This window comes from Dipodomys ordii, unplaced genomic scaffold (assembly GCF_000151885.1).
Source record: "Dipodomys ordii isolate 6190 unplaced genomic scaffold, Dord_2.0 Scaffold11, whole genome shotgun sequence".
Taxonomy (NCBI): Eukaryota; Metazoa; Chordata; class Mammalia; order Rodentia; family Heteromyidae; genus Dipodomys; species Dipodomys ordii.
The window spans coordinates 15165854-15183849 of record NW_012267227.1 but is presented as its reverse complement, the minus strand read 5'-3'; the positions used below and the strand labels follow the sequence as shown (position 1 = coordinate 15183849).

The 17996-nt window shown below is 40.0% G+C and overlaps 1 protein-coding gene across 2 annotated transcripts in view; it reads left to right on the top strand.

The window, feature by feature from the left end:
• Window positions 1-17996, top strand: part of Casc4 (cancer susceptibility candidate 4) — a 42981-nt gene that overhangs the window by 6837 nt on the left and 18148 nt on the right. Inside the window, exons 1-6 of one of the 2 annotated variants that reach the window (XM_013010043.1) lie at window positions 1-496; window positions 7997-8051; window positions 9641-9743; window positions 11241-11331; window positions 13761-13905; window positions 15877-15957. In XM_013010043.1, the coding sequence (XP_012865497.1) occupies window positions 170-496; window positions 7997-8051; window positions 9641-9743; window positions 11241-11331; window positions 13761-13905; window positions 15877-15957 (802 nt within the window). In that variant the 5' untranslated portion in view covers window positions 1-169. The remainder of the gene's footprint in view (window positions 497-7996; window positions 8052-9640; window positions 9744-11240; window positions 11332-13760; window positions 13906-15876; window positions 15958-17996) is intronic. The other variant, XM_013010044.1, reaches the window with a different exon arrangement.

The following is a 17996-nucleotide window of genomic DNA, read 5'->3' as shown; positions in this document are numbered from 1 at the left end:
CCTGCGGCTTGCGGCCCCGCCCCCTTCTCCCGCTCGGCCTGGCGAGCGGCTAAGCCCGCCTCCCGCTCCGGCCGGCCCGGGGGCCGCGTCCCCGGGGCACCCTCCGTCAGTCTAGGCCTCTGAGCTTCTGCTTGCCGGTTGTCGGCGGGCGGCCGAGGTACCCCCCTCCATGGTGGGTTTCGGGGCCAACCGGCGGGCTGGCCGCCTGCCCTCCTTCGTGCTGGTGGTGTTGCTGGTGGTGGTGGTCGTCCTCGCCTTTAACTACTGGAGCATCTCCTCACGCCACGTCCTGCTTCAGGAGGAGGTGGCCGAGCTGCAAGGCCAGGTCCAGCGCACCGAGGTGGCCCGCGGGCGTCTGGAGAAGCGCAATTCGGACCTCCTGCTCTTGGTGGACACGCATAAGAAGCAGATCGACCAGAAGGACGCCGACTACGGCCGTCTCAGTAGCCAGCTGCAGGCCAGAGAGGGCCTGGGGAAGAGATGCGAGGATGACAAGGTAAGGCCGAGCCCGTTTCCCTGCACCCCCCTAGTTGGTTTTGTGTTTATTGTTTTGTTTTGTTTTTTTTTCCACCTCTGGGGGGTGGGGATGTTAGCCTAAGCAGTGAAAGTCCGAGCCTCTCCAGGATCGCAGCCTTGGTTGTCGCCCATTTAAAATCCCCTAACAAATCGCAGTGTCTGTCACAATTTTCTGGTTTATCCGTGTACCACCGTATCTCTGCCTAGTCCCCTGCTGGGGACTGGTTGTTAAGTTCTGGTTTTCAGGAGTGGCCTAATGTGTGCATGCCGCCTTTTCTTCTCAGCTCAGCTGCTGAGCTGGCAGTGGTAATCATTTTGGCCTATGTGGCTGCAGATCTGGAGAGTGTGAGGTTTCATGTGGCTATTGAAGTATCATCATTACTCTGTGCATACTGAGCAGTATGTATTTAAAAAGTGAGGTCTCTTCTAACTCCTTTTGGTGGTCAACATATTTTTGAAGCAGTTATCACTTCTTAATTTTTTTATAGGTCGATAAGCATCAGGTATTATTGCCTTTTTGTGTGTGTATGATCAGTGTTATATGGAACCGGCATAGATATATAAGTCACACTTGTGATTTGGACATAGTTAATCCCTCATTCTCTACAGAATTTGAATTGTTAATGAAATTAGCCCAAATGGCGGAATCTAAAAATAAGTTCTGAAGAACAGAATCTTTTATCTGTGTTCTCATCATTTCAGAAAGAAAATAAAATGAAATTGTGTATGTTTGAATAGCTGATAGGTTTGGTGTTATATGTAGATAGAAATTACAAAGTTTTAAATTTAAGAAGTTTAAAACTGAACAGTGCTATTAAACAAGAATTTGTGCTCACCATTGTATGGTTAGTTATGTTCTTAGTTTGTGACTTGATGCAACTTCTGGTATAGCAAGAGTTGTGAAAATGTTGGGGTGAGATAATAGATGCCTTCCTTTTTGAGCTCATTAGTAACCTTTGCTTTTGTGTGTGTGTAAGTTCCTATTATAATTCTAAGTTTTTTACCTCCCATTTCAAAATCACTTATAGTAAATCATTATGAATTAAAATCTCCATGAGATTTCTCCAACTTGCTGATTGTTCTCATCCTATACGCTGCTTTGTATTTTATGAAGATTGGGGGTCTTAGGTAAGTGCTTCCTTATAGTTGTCCTTATCATTTCATAGAGGGCAAGGGATCAGCAAACTATACTACATACAGAACTCTTAAGACACAACTCTGAAGATAGTAGGCAAATAATCATGAAAATTTGGAGTATTAAGGTCTTCAGGTTGTGCACAGTGATTCATGCCTATAATACCAGCACTTGGGAAGCCAAGACTCATTGACTTCTGGGCTACAAAGTGAGACCCTGTCGCAAAAACAAAATCAAATTAGATCTTCAGACTTACAATGGTTAAACATCACTATAACATTCTTCTCAGTAATCTCAAAGATAAATCCTTTCTACTACATACTCTAGAATTCATTTCTTTTTTTTCTCATTAAAAAATTTATTACTATTATAAAGGTGACATACAGAAAGGTTATATTTACATATATCTAGTAAAGAGTACATTTCTAGAATCCATTTCTTCTATCCATTGTACTATTATTACCAATCTTTTTCAGTAGGTTTTCACGTTTCATTGGTTGCTTCCTCCCCTCCCCCTCTCAGCCTGAGTGTTGGGATATTAGGCATGTACCACCATTTCTTTTCTTTTTTTTTTTCCTTTAAATTTTTTTTATTGTAAAGATACTGTACAGAGGGGTTACAGTTACATGAGTAAGGTAATGAATATATTTCCTATTGAGCATTGTTACCCCTCCTTTGTTTTTCCCCTGTTATCTCTTTCCTCCCCCCTCTCTAGCACCTCTCCCTCCCCTGAAGTTGTAAAGTTCATTTTTCAACGTAGTGTCCTGTACATCTCATTGTTACAATGGGTCAACCTGTACCCTTGTTAAACCACCATTTTTTGCTATGTTTATCTTACAACAAATTTTCAACAAAATTTTAACTTAAGGAACTTTCTTTTTTGGTCAGTTATGGAGCTTGAACTCAGAGTCTGGACGCTGTCCCTGAACTTTGTGCTCAAGGCTAGTGCTCTACCACTTTGAGCCAGAGCTCCACTTCCCTTTTCAGGGTGGGTAATTGGAGATAAGAGTCTCAAGGTGGCTTTGAATCACAATCCTCAGATCTCAGCCTCCTGAGAAGGTAGGATTAATGTGTGAGCAGCCAGTGTGTAGCAGAAATTTTAAGTTCTTTTAGAAGGCTTATCCTTTAAATTCTAGTGGGTTTCTGTTAGCAGTTAGTGTTAATATGTCATAATTGATTCATGCATCACCCCATATCTCAAATTATTTGGAAATATTAATTCCTGGTATATGTGAATGTTAGCTTTGGAAATAGGCCTATTTAGATTTAATCAAGTTGCTTTGAAGTCCAAGCCTAGTCTACTATGACTGGTGTCCTTGTAAGAAGATAAAACAGAATTAAACTGGAGATATGGCTTAAGTGGTGAAGTGCCATCCATGAGCAAAAAAGCCAAAACTGGAGGCCCTAAGTTCAAGTCCCAGTACTATTCCCCCCCCCAAAAAAAAACACTTTTTGATTTGTTGTTTGATAATGTGTCTTCTATAATATTACTATACTGTATAACAATATAGTTTAGTGGAAAGAACAAGGTCTTTTTGAGTCAAACAAACCTGGGTTTACAATTTTGCTTCTTTTTTTTTAACCTATTCAATCTGTTTCTTCACCCAAAATAAAGAATATTGATGAAATAAAATATGTAAATAACAATCTGCTACAAAACTTGACATAGGGGCTTGGAAGGTGGCTGAGTGGTAGAGTGCTTACCTGCATGCATGAGGCCCTGGGTTTGATTCCTCAGCACCACATAAGCAGAAAAAGCAAAGCTGGAAGTGGTGTTGTGGCTCAAGTGGTAGAGCGCTCGCCTTGAGCTGAAGAGCTGAGGGACAGCGCCCAGGCCCAGAGTTCAAACCCCATGACTGACAAAAACAAAAAAACAAAAACCTTGACATTTACTAATATCCCTTTCTTTGGTTCATTGATATAATTATTCTTGACAAAGTTTGGGCTTGTATTGTTCTCCTAAAATGTATTAATTCTGCTAAAGAAATACATATTGAGTACTTGTTGAACTATGTATTAAAATGGTCTTAAAAACGTCCCTACTATTCATTTATCTTCTTTTCTTGTTTACATTTTTCTCTTTTATTTCCATGATAAGAAACTGAAGGATATCAAGAGGTTCCATAGAAATCATGAAACAAGATGCTTCTTGAAAAATTATGGCTAATTGTAGAGAAGGGAGATAAAACAAGTATTCATTTACATAGATTATGCTATAATCAATAATTGCTTTGGATACTTAAGGAGTGTGTTTTCAGTGTGTACTTCTTTTTATTTGTCTAAATGTTTTAGCTTGACTTTTTTTGGTGAATTCTCATTGATCTTAGCTCTGGATTGTAATCTCAACAAACAATGATTATGTCTATCTGATGTGCAGTTTATTATCTAATAAATGCTATTTTATGATAATAGAAAATGATGGCTAGGGTTTAGTTATTTACAGAAGTTCCCTTCCACACTGTAGAGAGAAACTTATTCCTGCCAATCATCAGGGAAATATTAAAAACACAGCTAGAGCACAAGTTGGCAGATAAGTAAACATTATAAAGCCTCTCTAACCTGAGTGTGGAAGAAGACACTGACCAGCCAGAATGTGGGATAGAACCAGTTTAGAGAGGTTGCAAGCAGTGTCAACTGAAGGAAACCCACAGCAATTCCATTGATATAGAGAAACATACAGGAATTCCCAGTGGTACTCAAAGGAGGAGATGGGGTCAGTGCAGTGAGCATGTATAGTGTCTTCAAAGTGAACACACTGCATGCCCACATGCAGAAGGTTGGGGAGATAGTGCATTCATGAGGCAGAAAGTACCCAGCATGAGGATTCACTGGTGTCTGATAAGGCTGCCTTTTTTTTTTTTTTTTGCCAGTCGTGGGGTCTGAACTCTGGGCCTGGGAGCTGTCCCTCAGCTCTTCAGCTTAAGGCTAGTGGTCTACCACTTGAGCCATAGAGCCACTTCTGGTTTTCTTGTGGTTTATTGGAGTAAGAGTCTCACGGACTTCTGGTTTTCTGTTGGTTTATTGGAGATAAGAGTCTCATGGACTTTTCTGCCTGGTCTGGCTTTGAACCGCAATCCTTAGATCTTAGCCTCCTGAGTAGCTAGGATTACAGGCATGAGCCACTGGTGCCTGGCTCAAGGCTATCTGTTTTGTAGGTTCTTCAGGATGCTGCAAGACATAGGAACCTCCCTGCCCACTGCCCCGCAACAAAAACAAAAAACAAAACTAGAGATTTAGAAACATCCTATGCCTGATTGGTTCTTATTTGCAGTTCCACCTCCATCTTGATACTCAGATGTCATGGCAAAGACCAAGGTCAGAGTTGGCAGTGTCTAGCGAGAAGTCTGGGGTATAAGGGCTCTGAGGCCAGAGATTCAGTCTGGGGCATCCTGCATGCCCTCATGCACTGCATCCAGGCTTTTCCTAAGCCTGACTAAGACTAGAGAAGGGATCTACTGCTGGGAGGGTACCCACAATAGAGAAAAGTGGCAGAAACCTGGGGACCTAGGATCATGGACTCTACCCAGATAGGGACAGGGACAGAGTCACAGGCTTTGAGGCAGACGGGCGCAGTGTGGGTTCCCCAGGTAATTGTTGTAATTGTTCCTGGAGATGCTGATTTATCCCAGCCAGATCTATGTACTTGGTCTTCCTTCAGCTTTAGCCTTTCAGCCAAGGCCACTCCAGTCCTGTTAGTGGGGTACTTAGTCATCTCATATTGTTTCCTCAGTTGACACAGCTGCTCCCCTCTATAAAGTGTATGTTCTGCTGATGCCCTTAGAGTAGTGGAGGAACTAGGGGTACTGTGGGAGCCTGGGATACTTGGCAGTCCAGTCTGTTCTTAAGTGTCAGGAAGCTATTCTTACAGCATACCATGTGATATCTGACTTCTGAAGTAATAGGAAGTACCTTCTGAACTATGATTACATGAGCAAGAATAACTTCTTTTTGTTTATTCTTTTCTAAGTAGTTGGACAAAAGAGTTTTCATTTCAGAAGTCGGGTTATGAGTGCAATGCGTTTTAATCAGTCACCCTTTCCATTGTTCTCCCATTTTCTCCATCCTATCCCTACCTTCATGTTACATAGTTCAGTGTTTATATAGTGTCCATGCAATATAATGACTTGGTTTATCCTTCCTCCCTCTTTGTGTGACTCCCCATTGCTTCCCCCAACATGTTTCAGCTTCCTGGCATTTGTTTTGTTAGACAATATGTTAGGAGCAACTATTGTTTATAATTTTTGGATAAGAGTTAAGATTTTATTATTTTATTTGTTTTCCTCAAAAGAATTTCCTTGGCTATGTAACTTTTTTCCATTCAGTACAAGGTGGAGGGGGATGAAGATATGTATAACTATAAAAGATGACATGAGGGAGATCTTTCTGATGATAGAGTAGTTGTGTGTCTTGATTGCAATTGTGGTTACAGAAATTTTCATAAATGTTAAAGTACTAGCGTAGCACAGAAATATACATACACATTTTATCAGTATTGTTACATAAGATGTGCCCACTGGTAGTATTGTGTGTGAAGGTACATATAGCATAGGTCTATATGCTATCTTTGCACAGATAATCTATAACTATTTCAAAACTCAAAGGTTTAAAGAAATGTTCTTTAGAAAATGAATTGGTATTTATCATTTGCCTCTGTGTCTGATTAATATGAATCTGAATGTGTCTTAGTGTGAGGTAGGCAGTCTATTCATTGTATTTTAGTTACATTTTACAACTATATGAAGCTTGTATAAAGCAAGAATCAAGGTTTTTTTTGTGTATAAAATCTCAAAATATCCAAGGCCTCATTTTAATTTGTAATTGAATGATGAGGTTTTTTGTTTGTTTTTGTTTTCTGTTGGTCATGGGGCTGGGCACTGTCTCTAAGCTCTTTTGCTAAGGCTAGCACTCTACTGCTTCAGCCACAGTGCATTTTGGGTTGTCTGGTGGTTAATTGGAGATAATAGTCTTGTGGGGACTTTTCTGCCCAGACTGGCAGATCTCCTCAGATCTCAGCTTCCTGAGTAGCTTGGACTGGTGCCTGGCTGACTGGTGAATTTCAATTCCAGGCTTGTTTTTTTTTTTTTTGTCAGTCGTGGAGCTTGAACTCTGGGCTTGGATACTGTCCTTGTGCTCTTCAGCTCAAGGCAAGCGCTCTACCGCTTGAGCCACAGCGCCACTTCCGGTTTGGTAGTGGTTTATAGGAGAAAGGAGTCTCATGGTCTTTCCTGCCCAGGCTGGCTTTGAACTTCGATCCTCAGATCTCAGCCTCCTGAGTAGCTAGGATGACAGGCGTGAGCCACCAGCACTCGGCCAGGCTTGCTTTTTTAGTCTTGTTTTGGTACTTTTTTTTTCTTCTGGTGCTGGGGCTTGAACCCAGGGCCTTGGCACTGCCCCTGAGCTTTTGTGCTTAATACTAATGCTTTACCACTTCAGCCACAGGTCCGCTTCCGTTTTTTTGGTACTTAATTGGAGATTAGAGTCTCACAGACTTTCCTGCCTACACTGGCTTTTGAACCAACAATCCACAGATCCTTCTGAGTAGCAAGGATTACAGGTGTGAGCCACCAGCACCCAGCTTTTGGTATGCTTTTACGTTGTTACTAACTCCTAAAGGATAGTGACCATGGTCCTGAGTTCTGGATATGATACTGCACACAGAGGTGGCAGTTTGATAAACATTGATTACTGTTGATTTGTCTTTAGATATTTCAAATAATTCATTGATGAATATAGAGTTAATGAGTGATCTTTCTGATAAGATTTGGGAAAAATATGAATAGATGTTCAATTCAAACTTAAGAATATTTGGAAGTTGACTCACTATATACCATGTACAAGGAGTATTCTCATGCAAAGTTAAAATAAGCACTAATAAATCAACAATCCTTTTTTTAAAAGTTGAAGGGGTCAGGTGATGGGGGCTCATGCCTAAAATTCTAGCTACTTAGGAGTCAAAGCTGGTTTGGGCAGGAAAGTTTATGTGACTCTGATCTCCAATTAACCACTAGGAAACCACAAGTGGTACTGTGTGGCTCAAAGTGGCCAGCCTTGAGCAAAAGAGCTCAGGGATGGTACCCAGGCCCCAAGTTCAAGCCCCATGACTGACAAAAAAAATGTTGGAGGGTATAGAGATTTTTTTTCATTTATGATCAAGCTCAAAGTGAGTATGAACAATATATATATATATAGAACTCTCTATATAAACTATATTCATATATATATATATATATTTATTATGAAAATACCGTACAGAGGGGTTACAATTACATGGGCAAGATAATGAGTACATTTCTTATCAAGCATTGTAAACTATATTCTTTAGTAAAATGGAAACTTCTTTTTCAGCTTAAACTACAGAACAACATATCTTATCAGATGGCAGACATTCATCATTTAAAGGGTAAGAAATTTACCTATAGAGTAAAAGTAGAGGGTACTACATGTATAAAACCTTCAGGAACTAAGGAACAATAAGACAGCTAAATGACATAAAGTTGTCATAGCAAAGCTCCTCTGGCAGTTTATCCAGATTTGTCTTAAGACATGTAATATTTATTAATACGTAATAAATGCAACTTTAAATTTGAGGTCTGTATCTTTAATTTTGTTCATGGAGAATATTCTTGCAATTAAATGTTCTTAAGGAATCTTCAACGAACATTGAACTGTAGCTTCTGAGGTTATCACATTTTTAGAAAAATCACAAAAGGGTCCTTCTGTATAGAGTCTGTTCAAATAAGCCACTCAGGTTTAAGGATACTGTGGATACTCTAGGACAGAAAGAAACATGGAAGCTAGGCAAATATATCATAAATGTAACATACTAAATTTTAAGATACGTAAATACAAATGAAGCATTGGGAGGTAACTAAAGCTTTTATAGAAAAAAAGGAAAGCACGCCATCCTGTAGCCTTTTGGAGTTTCCTCCTTGAGGAACTCTCCTCTCTCACACCCTTTGCATAAACGGAACTGGTTATTTTTGAAACCTTTCCTGTGAGCTGGTGTCTCACACCTGTAATCCTAGCTACTCAGGAGGCTGATACCTGAGGATCACAATTTGAAGCCAGCAAGCAAATCCATGAGACTCTTATTTCCATTTAGCCAGAAAAAAGCTGGAAGTACAGGTGTGGCTCAAGTGGTAAAGCACTATCCTTGAGTGAAGATGCTAAGCAAGAGTGTTAAGCCCTGAATTCAAGCCTACTACCCGCACCAAAGCAAAATGAAACTAACAGAAAAGTCTAAAGGAGTGACAGGAGCCTGTAAGCCCAGCTCTCTAGAGGCTGAGACGAGAATTTTGACTTTGAGGCCAGGCTGGGCTAAAGATAACAGCAACAACAAAAGACACCTTGCATTCTGTATTCACAGTGAATTTCTTTAAAGTTTAATAGAGAAGTATGGGCTAAGACACCCTGCATTCTATACTCATAATGAATTTATTTTAAAAGTTTAATATTGGTCTGGGAAGGTGGCTCAGTGGTAGAGTGCTTGCCTAGCATGCATGAAGCCCTGGGTTCAATTCCTTAGCACTACATAAACAGAAAAAGCTAGAAGTGGCAATGTGGCTCAAGTAGTAGAGTGCTAGCCTTGAGCTGAAGAGCTGAAGGACAGCACCCAGGCCCAGAGTTCGAATCCCCCTACCCCCCAAAAAAGTTTAATATTTTCTACTTCTATAAAATAGATTTAGAGAGAGAAAGAGGGAGAAGTGTGTGCTTTTTTTTGGACTGCTTAATGTTTACCTACATATTATAAAAAGATGTGCAATTTAAAAAGTATTTTAGGTTGATATAAAACAATTGAGGTTATATTGTTTTATAGTAAGTCTTATTGGCCATGGGTGGGTTGTAAAAAATAATTAAATGTGTTATCAATGATGTAATTTAACTCCCTAAGGCCATGTATAAAGAAATTGAGAAGTATGTAATTAAAAGAACAGCCATAGGTTCCCAATAGTAAACTTGATGCCTTTTACTTCTTATCTGTGTGGACAGAGCAACTTGCTGAGCTGCGGCAGGAGTTTCTTCGACAAGAAGACCAGCTTCAGGACTACAGGAAGAACAATACTTACCTTGTAAAGAGGCTAGAATATGAAAGGTAAGGTGTTCTATCTAACTAAGATTTGTGAATCTAAAATAATAAGATCCAGCTTTTAGGTTAACTCACTTCTTCCTGTCTGGCTGCTATTTTTCTCTTCTTCTTTTCTTAGATCTTATAAATTCATATTATTTTGTCATCAGTGGCTCTTGTGAATATTTATACATTAACCATACAAGGCATACAAGGCATGCTAAGTTTGTGTTGTTAGAGTCATCATGAAACAAACATCTTCCAGGTTTTTAGTCTTACCAAATTAGATATGACAAAGATTGTCAGGAGGTTCTGTGATTCTGTTTGAGGGGCCTGCAGTAGGTAAAGTGAGCCCTGGGGGAGGTCCTCAGTTAACTGAGGCCCTGCGCGTACTGGCCACCTCGGTTCTGCCCTTGAGCCTCCCCGCTTTACTTGCCCACTCAGGGAAGATGTTGAGAGCATCTTGGGAACTTTTCTAAAACTTGAAAACCTTTCTAAAATATAACTTTCTAAAAATATTTTTTGACATATTTTTTAAATGTAAATTAGATATAAGCCTGAAGCTTAAACTTCTGCTTTGCTTTTGTAGTTTTTTATTTTTATTTAATTTAATTAATTTATTTATTTTTGGGTCCGGTCGTGGGGCCTGAACTCTGGGCCTGGGCCCTGTCCCTCAGCTCTTCAGCTCAAGGCTAGCACTCTACCACTTGAGCCACAGTGCCACTTCCGGCTTTTTTCTTTTTCTTTTTTTCTTTTTTTACTTATGTGGTGATGGGGAATCGAACCCAGGGCCTCAGGCATGCAAGGCAAGCTCTCTACCACTGAGCCACCTTCCCAGTCCCAACTTTCTAAAAATTTAAAAAATTTTAAATTTATATCCATTTTTGGAAAAAAGGCATCTTTTAAATTTTTACACCAGACATTAGAAAGATTTGCCATGTTCTAAAACAGTTTATACTTTTGGGAGTTATTGCCAAAGGTTATTGGTATGCACTTATATTTGTGTATATTATCCTAACTGTATTTAGTACTTTGTTGTACACCTACAGTAGTAAAGATTTTAACATATATAATATTCCAGCATATTAATATATTAATGTTTGCTTTGTCTCTACCAGTTCCATAATTAGAATTAGATCACTGTAGTTTATCTTTGCTCACTACTAAGGCTATCACAGCTTTAAAATTTTTTATGCAAAAAGAGATTTTCTATCTTATTTTGCTAGTGTATATTCTCAAATATAGACTTTCTGAGAAGGAATATTTTACCAGTTTGCTTGCTTTTCTCTTATAGACACAATTTATAAAGTAATAGAGTAAGAATCGTTTTTGTCTTTCCAATTTCTACTTTATGTCTTGCCCCCCCTTAAAGGTTGAAATGTTTAAAAGTTTTAGCTAAATTATTTGGCTTTTATCATTTCTGCCACTGTCCTCTGAGTGTTTTAATATTTTCAATGCAAGTGTAGACAGCATTGAGAAGTCATTCAGCATAATATAATCTAAAAGAATGACTATGTAACTTAGTTTTCAGTGTGGACAGCAGATCAAGGAATTAAGAGCACAGCATGAAGAAAATATAAAAAAATTAGCCGACCAATTTTTGCAGGAACAGAAGGTAAACTTTAAAAATATACTTAAGCTGGGAAGGGATATTGGGCGACGCTTAAATGGGGATGCAGGCTGACCCATTGTGATGATGAGTTGTACAGGACACCATGTTGAAAATGAGCTCTACAGTGTGGGGGGGAGGGGAGTTGGGGAGGTGGGGAGGGAAATGATGGTGGGGGAAAACAAAAGAGGAGGTTAACAGTACTCATTACAAAATGTACTCATTACCCTACTCATATAACTGTAACCCCTCTGTACAACATTTTTATAATAAATATATAAAAATACTCAAGCTGAAATAGGTTTTTGTTATCATGTAATTTAGAAATTTAAGTTGTACATTTGTTATAAAGATTTTTTTTTCTTTTTTTTTCTGTCAGTTGTGGGTCTTGAACTCTGGGCCTGAGCGCTGTCCCTCAGCTCTTCAGCTCAAGGCTAGTGCTCTACCACTTGAGCCACAGTACCACTTCTGGTTTTCTGAGTGGTTTATTGGAGATAAGAGTCTCACGGACTTTTCCTGCTTGGGTTGGCTTTGAGCCATGATTCTCATATCTCAGCCTCCTGAGTAGCTAGGGTTATAGGCATGAGCCACCAGTGCCCAGCCATAAAGAATTATTTAAAAAAAAATTTCAAATTTTGATTTTGTTGCTGGTACTGGGGCTTGAATTTAGGGCCTTGGTGCTGTGCCTGAGCTTTTTTGCTCAAGGCAAGTACTCGTATAACTTGAGCCATAGTTCCATTTCCTGCTCTTTTAGTGCTTAATTGGAGATAAGAGTCTCTTGGACTTTCCCCGAACGGCTGGATTTGAACAGCATTCTTCAAATCTCAGCTTCCTGAGTAGCTAGAGTTACATGCGTGAGCTTTCAGCACCTGGCTTTCCCTGGATTTTTTGCTCAAGGCTAGTGCTCTGCTACTTGAGTCATAGTTACTCTCTGGTTAATGAAGATCTCAGACAGTTCTATCTGGACTGGTATCGAACCAACCTCCACAGATCTTAGCCTCCTAAATATCTAGGGTTACAGATGTGAGCCCCTGGCACCCTGCTTATTTCATGTAGATTTTTATTATTACTTCTGTAGCATTACTAATAATTACATTGCATAATGCTTTAGCATATACAAAGCATTTATTTATGCATGAAGGCTCTAGAGGAGCCTACATGTATGGCATCCAAAACGTGTTTCCATCATTCTCTTATCTTTCTAAATTTCCTTGTGAAGCAACTAGTAAATAGTCCACCAATACAATTGATTTAGGCCTAAGCATGTACCAAAGACTTACAGTAATTTCTTTTTTTTTTTGGGGGGGGGGATCTGGTTGTGAGGCCTGCACTCTGGGCCTGGGCGCTGTCCCTCAGCTCTTTCAGCTCAAGGCTAGCGCTCTACCACTTGAGCCACAGCGCCACTTCTGGCTCTTTTTTTTTGCTTATGGGTTCTGAGGAATCAAACCCACGGCCTCATGCATGCAAGGCAAGCGCTCTACCACTGAGCCACCTTCCCAGCCCACTTACAGTAATTTCTAAGAAGACATTGTAGTCAGGAACAGGTTGTAGGGAGCATTGACTTGGATGTTTTCCTGCCTTTATTGCTATGCTTGGATGGCCAGTACTCAAGGGAAGGAGTTTGTATGTTTTTTGCACTTGTTGCCTTCTTCTTGTGGACAAGCCTGAAAGTAGCCATCTGTCACACTTGAAAAGCCACCCATGTGCCAATCTCTTCCTGTTCTGCCATCCTGATTTATGCTAGTGTATGTCTACAGAGAATCACTCTTCCCGTAAGACCCAGGACAGTGTGTGTAACCATAACAACCCACACCGTTCAGCAGGCTAAATCTTCCAGAATCACCTCCTTAATGTGCCAGAGATGTCCTTCTGCTTAACATTTTAGGCATTTACTATAATTAGAGACTTTTAAAATGTTTAATTCCTTTATTTAATATCAGCTATTAAAACTGAAAAGAAAGGAGTTAGAGGTGTGGCTCAGTTGGCAGAGCACTAACCAGTGAGTGAAAGCATCAGTAACAGAGTTCAAATCCTCATCTTGGACCTAAAAAAACCCAACCACCAAAAAATTGAACAGAAAATAATAGTATGTCCCATATCTCTTTAAGAGTTCAAAATTTGGAGGGCTGGGAAGGTGGCTCAGTGGTAGAGTGTTTGTCTTATGTTCATGAGGCCCTGGGTTTGATTCCTCAGCACCATATAAGTAGAAAAAGCCAGAGTGGTGCTGTGGCTCAAGTGGTGTAGCGCTAGCTTTGAGATGAAGAACTGAGGAACAGTGCCCAGGCCCAGAGTTCAGGCCTTACAACCAAAAAAATAAAGTTCAAAATTTGGACTCATGTTAGAAGTTTAATTGTTTTGGAACATTAATAACTGTATCAATGTTTAAAAATTTTGAACTGAAAATATTTACTGTTAACAACTCTTTTATCTAACAGCAAGAGGCCCAAAAAGTTCAAGCAAATGATGGAAAAGATTTGGAAATAAATGATCATGTCGTACCTAACAATATTCCAAAAGAAGTTGAGAATGCTGCAGATAAGAATGAAGAGCCCTCAAGCAATCATATTCCACATGGCAAAGGTATTATTACTGTTACTATTTTGCTTCATGTTAATAGGATATTGACCTCTCCCCCACTTTCATTGTACTAGTACTAGGATTTGAACTCAAAGCTTCAAGTGAGTGCTATCTGCTCACTGTTTTGCTCAGCTGGCACTCTACCACTTCAGCCATACCTGGCATTTTGCTGGTTAATTTGACATCAAGTCTTGCAGACTTTTCTTCTTGGGCTGGTTTTGAACCATGATATTCCAGCTTCCTGATTAGCTAGGATTACTTCCACTGGTACCCAACATCCCCTCCTTTTTTGTCAATTCTTGGGTGCTAGGGAACCCAAGGCTTTGTACATGCACATGCATGGCAAGTTACTCTACTACTGATCCACATCACCAGCCCTTTCATTTTTCATTTTCATTTGTTCATTTTGAAGTGAGCATTTTCAATCATAAAGATAATTAGTTGATGTGGAAATTAGTTGATGTGGTAAAGCATAACACATACCATATGATCTCAGTTTCCTAAAATGGATCACTCTCTGTACATGCAGGATCTAGGACATGCTCAACTTATTATGTCTGAGCATGATTTTGTTCTTTGCTTGTGTGTTTGTTCCTGTAATGTATAAAACTTAAAAAAAAATAAAAATTTACAAGTCTGAAAAACAAGAAAAGAAAAAGAAGTAAGAAAAGAAAAAGAAGTAGGAAAAGGAAGGAAGGAAAGAAGGAAGGAAGGCAGAAGGCAGGCAAAGAAAAAATTAATTTATTTGTTTAAAAATTTGGATCCTTTGGGGCTGGGAAGGTGGCTCAGTGGTAGAGCGCTTGCCTTGCGTGCATGAGGCCCTGGGTTTGATTCCTCAGCACCACATAAACAGAAAAAGCTGGAAGTGGCGCAGTGGCTCAAGTGGTAGAGAGCTAGCCTTGAGCTGAAGAGCTCAGGGACAGCCCGTAGGCCCAGAGTTCAGGCCCCAGGACCGACAAAAAAAAAAAAATTCGATCCTTTGGCAGAAAAGAAAAAACTAAGTTATTTCTTAGTTATAGTTATATTTACAACAAGATGTAAAAAGTTTTTTTTTTAATTTTGAAAATACTGTACAGAGGGGTTACAATTATATGGGCAAGATAATGAGTACATTTCTTATCAAGCATTGTAGCCTCCTCCTTTGTTTACCCTTCCCATCCCTTCCCATTCTCTCCCCGCCCCCTCAAGATGTAAAAATTTTTAGTCTATATAATGTATTGCTCTAGAAACCGATTAACTTTCATTCAACAACTTTCATTTTTTTTGTCTGTCATGGGGCTTGAACTCTGGGCTTAGGCATTATCCCTGCGTTCTTCAGCTCAAGGTGAGCGCTCTACCCCTTGAGCTACAGCACCACTTCCGGTTTTCTAGTGGTTTATTGGAGATAAGAGTCTCATGGAGGGGCTGGGAAGGTGGCTCAGTGGTAGAGCGCTTGCCTTGCATTCATGAGGCCCTGGGTTCGATTCCTCAGCACCACATAAGCAAAAAGAATAAAGCCAGAAGTGGCGCTGTGGCTCAAGTGGTAGAGTGCTAGCCTTGAGCTGAAGAGCTGAGGGACAGCGCCCAGGCCCAGAGTTCAGGCCCCACGACTGGACCCCCCACCCACCCCCCCCCAAAAAAAAGAGTATCATGGACTCTGCTGCCCGGGCTGGCTTTGAACCATGATCCTCAGATCTTAGCCTCCTGAGTAGCTAGGATTATAGATGTGAACCACTGGAGCTTGAATTCAAGGCCTAGGTGCTCCTACTTAGCTATTTCCTTTAAGGCAGTGCTCTGCCACTTGAGCCAAAGCTTTCCTTCTGGCTTTTTGCTAGTTAAGAGGAGATAAAAAGTCTCACAGACTTTTCTGCCTGGGGTGGCGTCAAACCAAGATCTTCAGCCTCCTGAGTAGTTTAGGATTACAGGCATGCCTGGTTCATTTTCAGTTTCTATAAGAATAATATACAGAATTACATCTTTTTGTTACTTGAGCAGAACAAATCAAACGAATTGGTGATGCAGGGATGCCTGGAATAGAAGAGAATGATGTAGCAAAAGTCGATGAACCGCCTGCTGGTAAGTAAAAGTTATTAGAGAATTTAACTGCAGTGATTATTTTTCATGTGGCACCATTTTTTCTTGTTCTGTTTTTTCTTTTTCCTCCTTTTAAAAAATTTGAACTAGGGCCTATTTACCCATTGGTCACCTTGACTTTGCTGCGTAGTCCAGGCTTGAACTTGATATCCTTCTCCCCAAGCTTTCCATGTTCTACCATACCCTGGTCCATTTTTTTTTGGGTAAAATGTAAAAAGCCACAGATACCTGGATGATTGAAATTTCTCATTAGTTACTCACTAATTGGATGTTTTTTTCATACCCACCATTCCAAAATTGTGCTGTTGGTGTGCTTTAAGGTGGCATAGTTATTTCGTATGGGAGTTATTTAAGTTTTAAGACTTTGCTTGTCTGTAGTGAATTGTCCCACACTTTGAACAGTTTTTTCAGTTTTCTTTTACAGTCAATTTTATTCCATTATATCTTTCTTCATTAATGTGTAGGATTTTCTTTTTTCTTTTTGTCAGTCATGGGGCTTAAACTCTGGGCCTGGGCGTTGTCCCTCAGCTCTTCAGCTCAACTTAAATGCTCTACCACTTGAGCCACAGCACCACTTCCAGTTTTCTGGTGGTTTATTAGAGATAAGAATTTCACAGATTTTCCTGCCCAGGCTGGCTTTGAACCATGATCCTCAGATCTCAGCCTCCTGAGTAGCTAGGATTACAGGTGTGAGCCACTGGCACCCAGCCAATGTGTTGGATTCTTATTCATGTTACTTAAAGTCATAGTTTCACTTGATATTATCCTAGTCCCATTCATTTCTTTTGTGTCTTTTTTTTTTTGCGTGGGGGTGGGGGTGGGGGTGAGGTCATATCTATGTTTCTTAGCTGCTGTAGATAACTTTCCCAGCCAACTTTATCATGATAAAAAAAAAATCAGCCAGGCGCTGGTGGCTCACACCTATAATCCTAGCTACTCAGGAGGCTGAGATCTGAGGATTGCGGTTCAAAGCCAGCCCGGGCAGGAGAGACCGGGCAAGAGAGACTGTGAGACTCCTATCTCCAATAAACCACCAGAAAACCAGAAGTGGCACTGTAGCTCAAGTGGTAGAGCACTCGCCTTGAGCTGAAGAGCTGAGGGACAGCTCCCAGGCCTAGAGTTCAAGCCCCACGACCGACAAAAAAAAAATCAGAACTAGCAGCATGTTTTTGCCTCTTGGTTGTTTTTATTCCTTCTTGGTTAAAAGAATTGCCATGTAATTATAGCTAATTGGATATGTCTGAAATTGGTGTCTAAAATTTAGATCTGAAGTATTAGTCATTTTATTTGTATAGTTTGGTTATCTTCTCCAATTCTCTCATGTCTATATTCTTGTGGGATTTTAAGATATTCTTTCTAGACCATGGTACCAGCATTACTTACGATCTTGTCAGAGATGCAGATTAGATCCTATCTGAGACCAAATGAATTGGAGATGAATGAGAACTGGAGCCCAATAAGCTGTGGGTTTTGTTTTTGTTTTGTGAAAAGGTCTTGCTATTTAGATATTTATCATTATGAACATATCATTTTAACTAAAACTTCCCTTGGTGTTAGTGATATAAAACTTCTTGTTTGTTGGCAACTTGATTGCCTTCTGTGCAATGTCAGTAAGCCTTTTTTGTCACTTTTTTCAGTTAGGTTGTATTTTTTAATGTTTTTTTTTTCTTTTGTTGGTCATGGGGCTTGAACTCAGAGCTTGAGCACTGTCTCTGAGCTTTTTGTCCAAGGCTAGCATTCTACCACTTTGAGCCACGTCTCACTTCTGGTTTTCTGGGGGTTAATTGGAGATAAGAAGATAAGAGTCTCATGGACTTCCCTGCCTAGGCTGGCTTTGAAACCTCGACCCTCAGATCTCAGCTTCCTGTGTAGCTAGGATTATAGGTGTGAGCCTCCACTACCCGGTAAAAATCTTAGTTCATCCTTGGAAACTCTTCTGGTTTTATGGTTTACTCAATCTCATATTAAAAATTGCCTTTAAGGATAAGTGTTGTGTGGCTTATAACCATAATCCATATTAC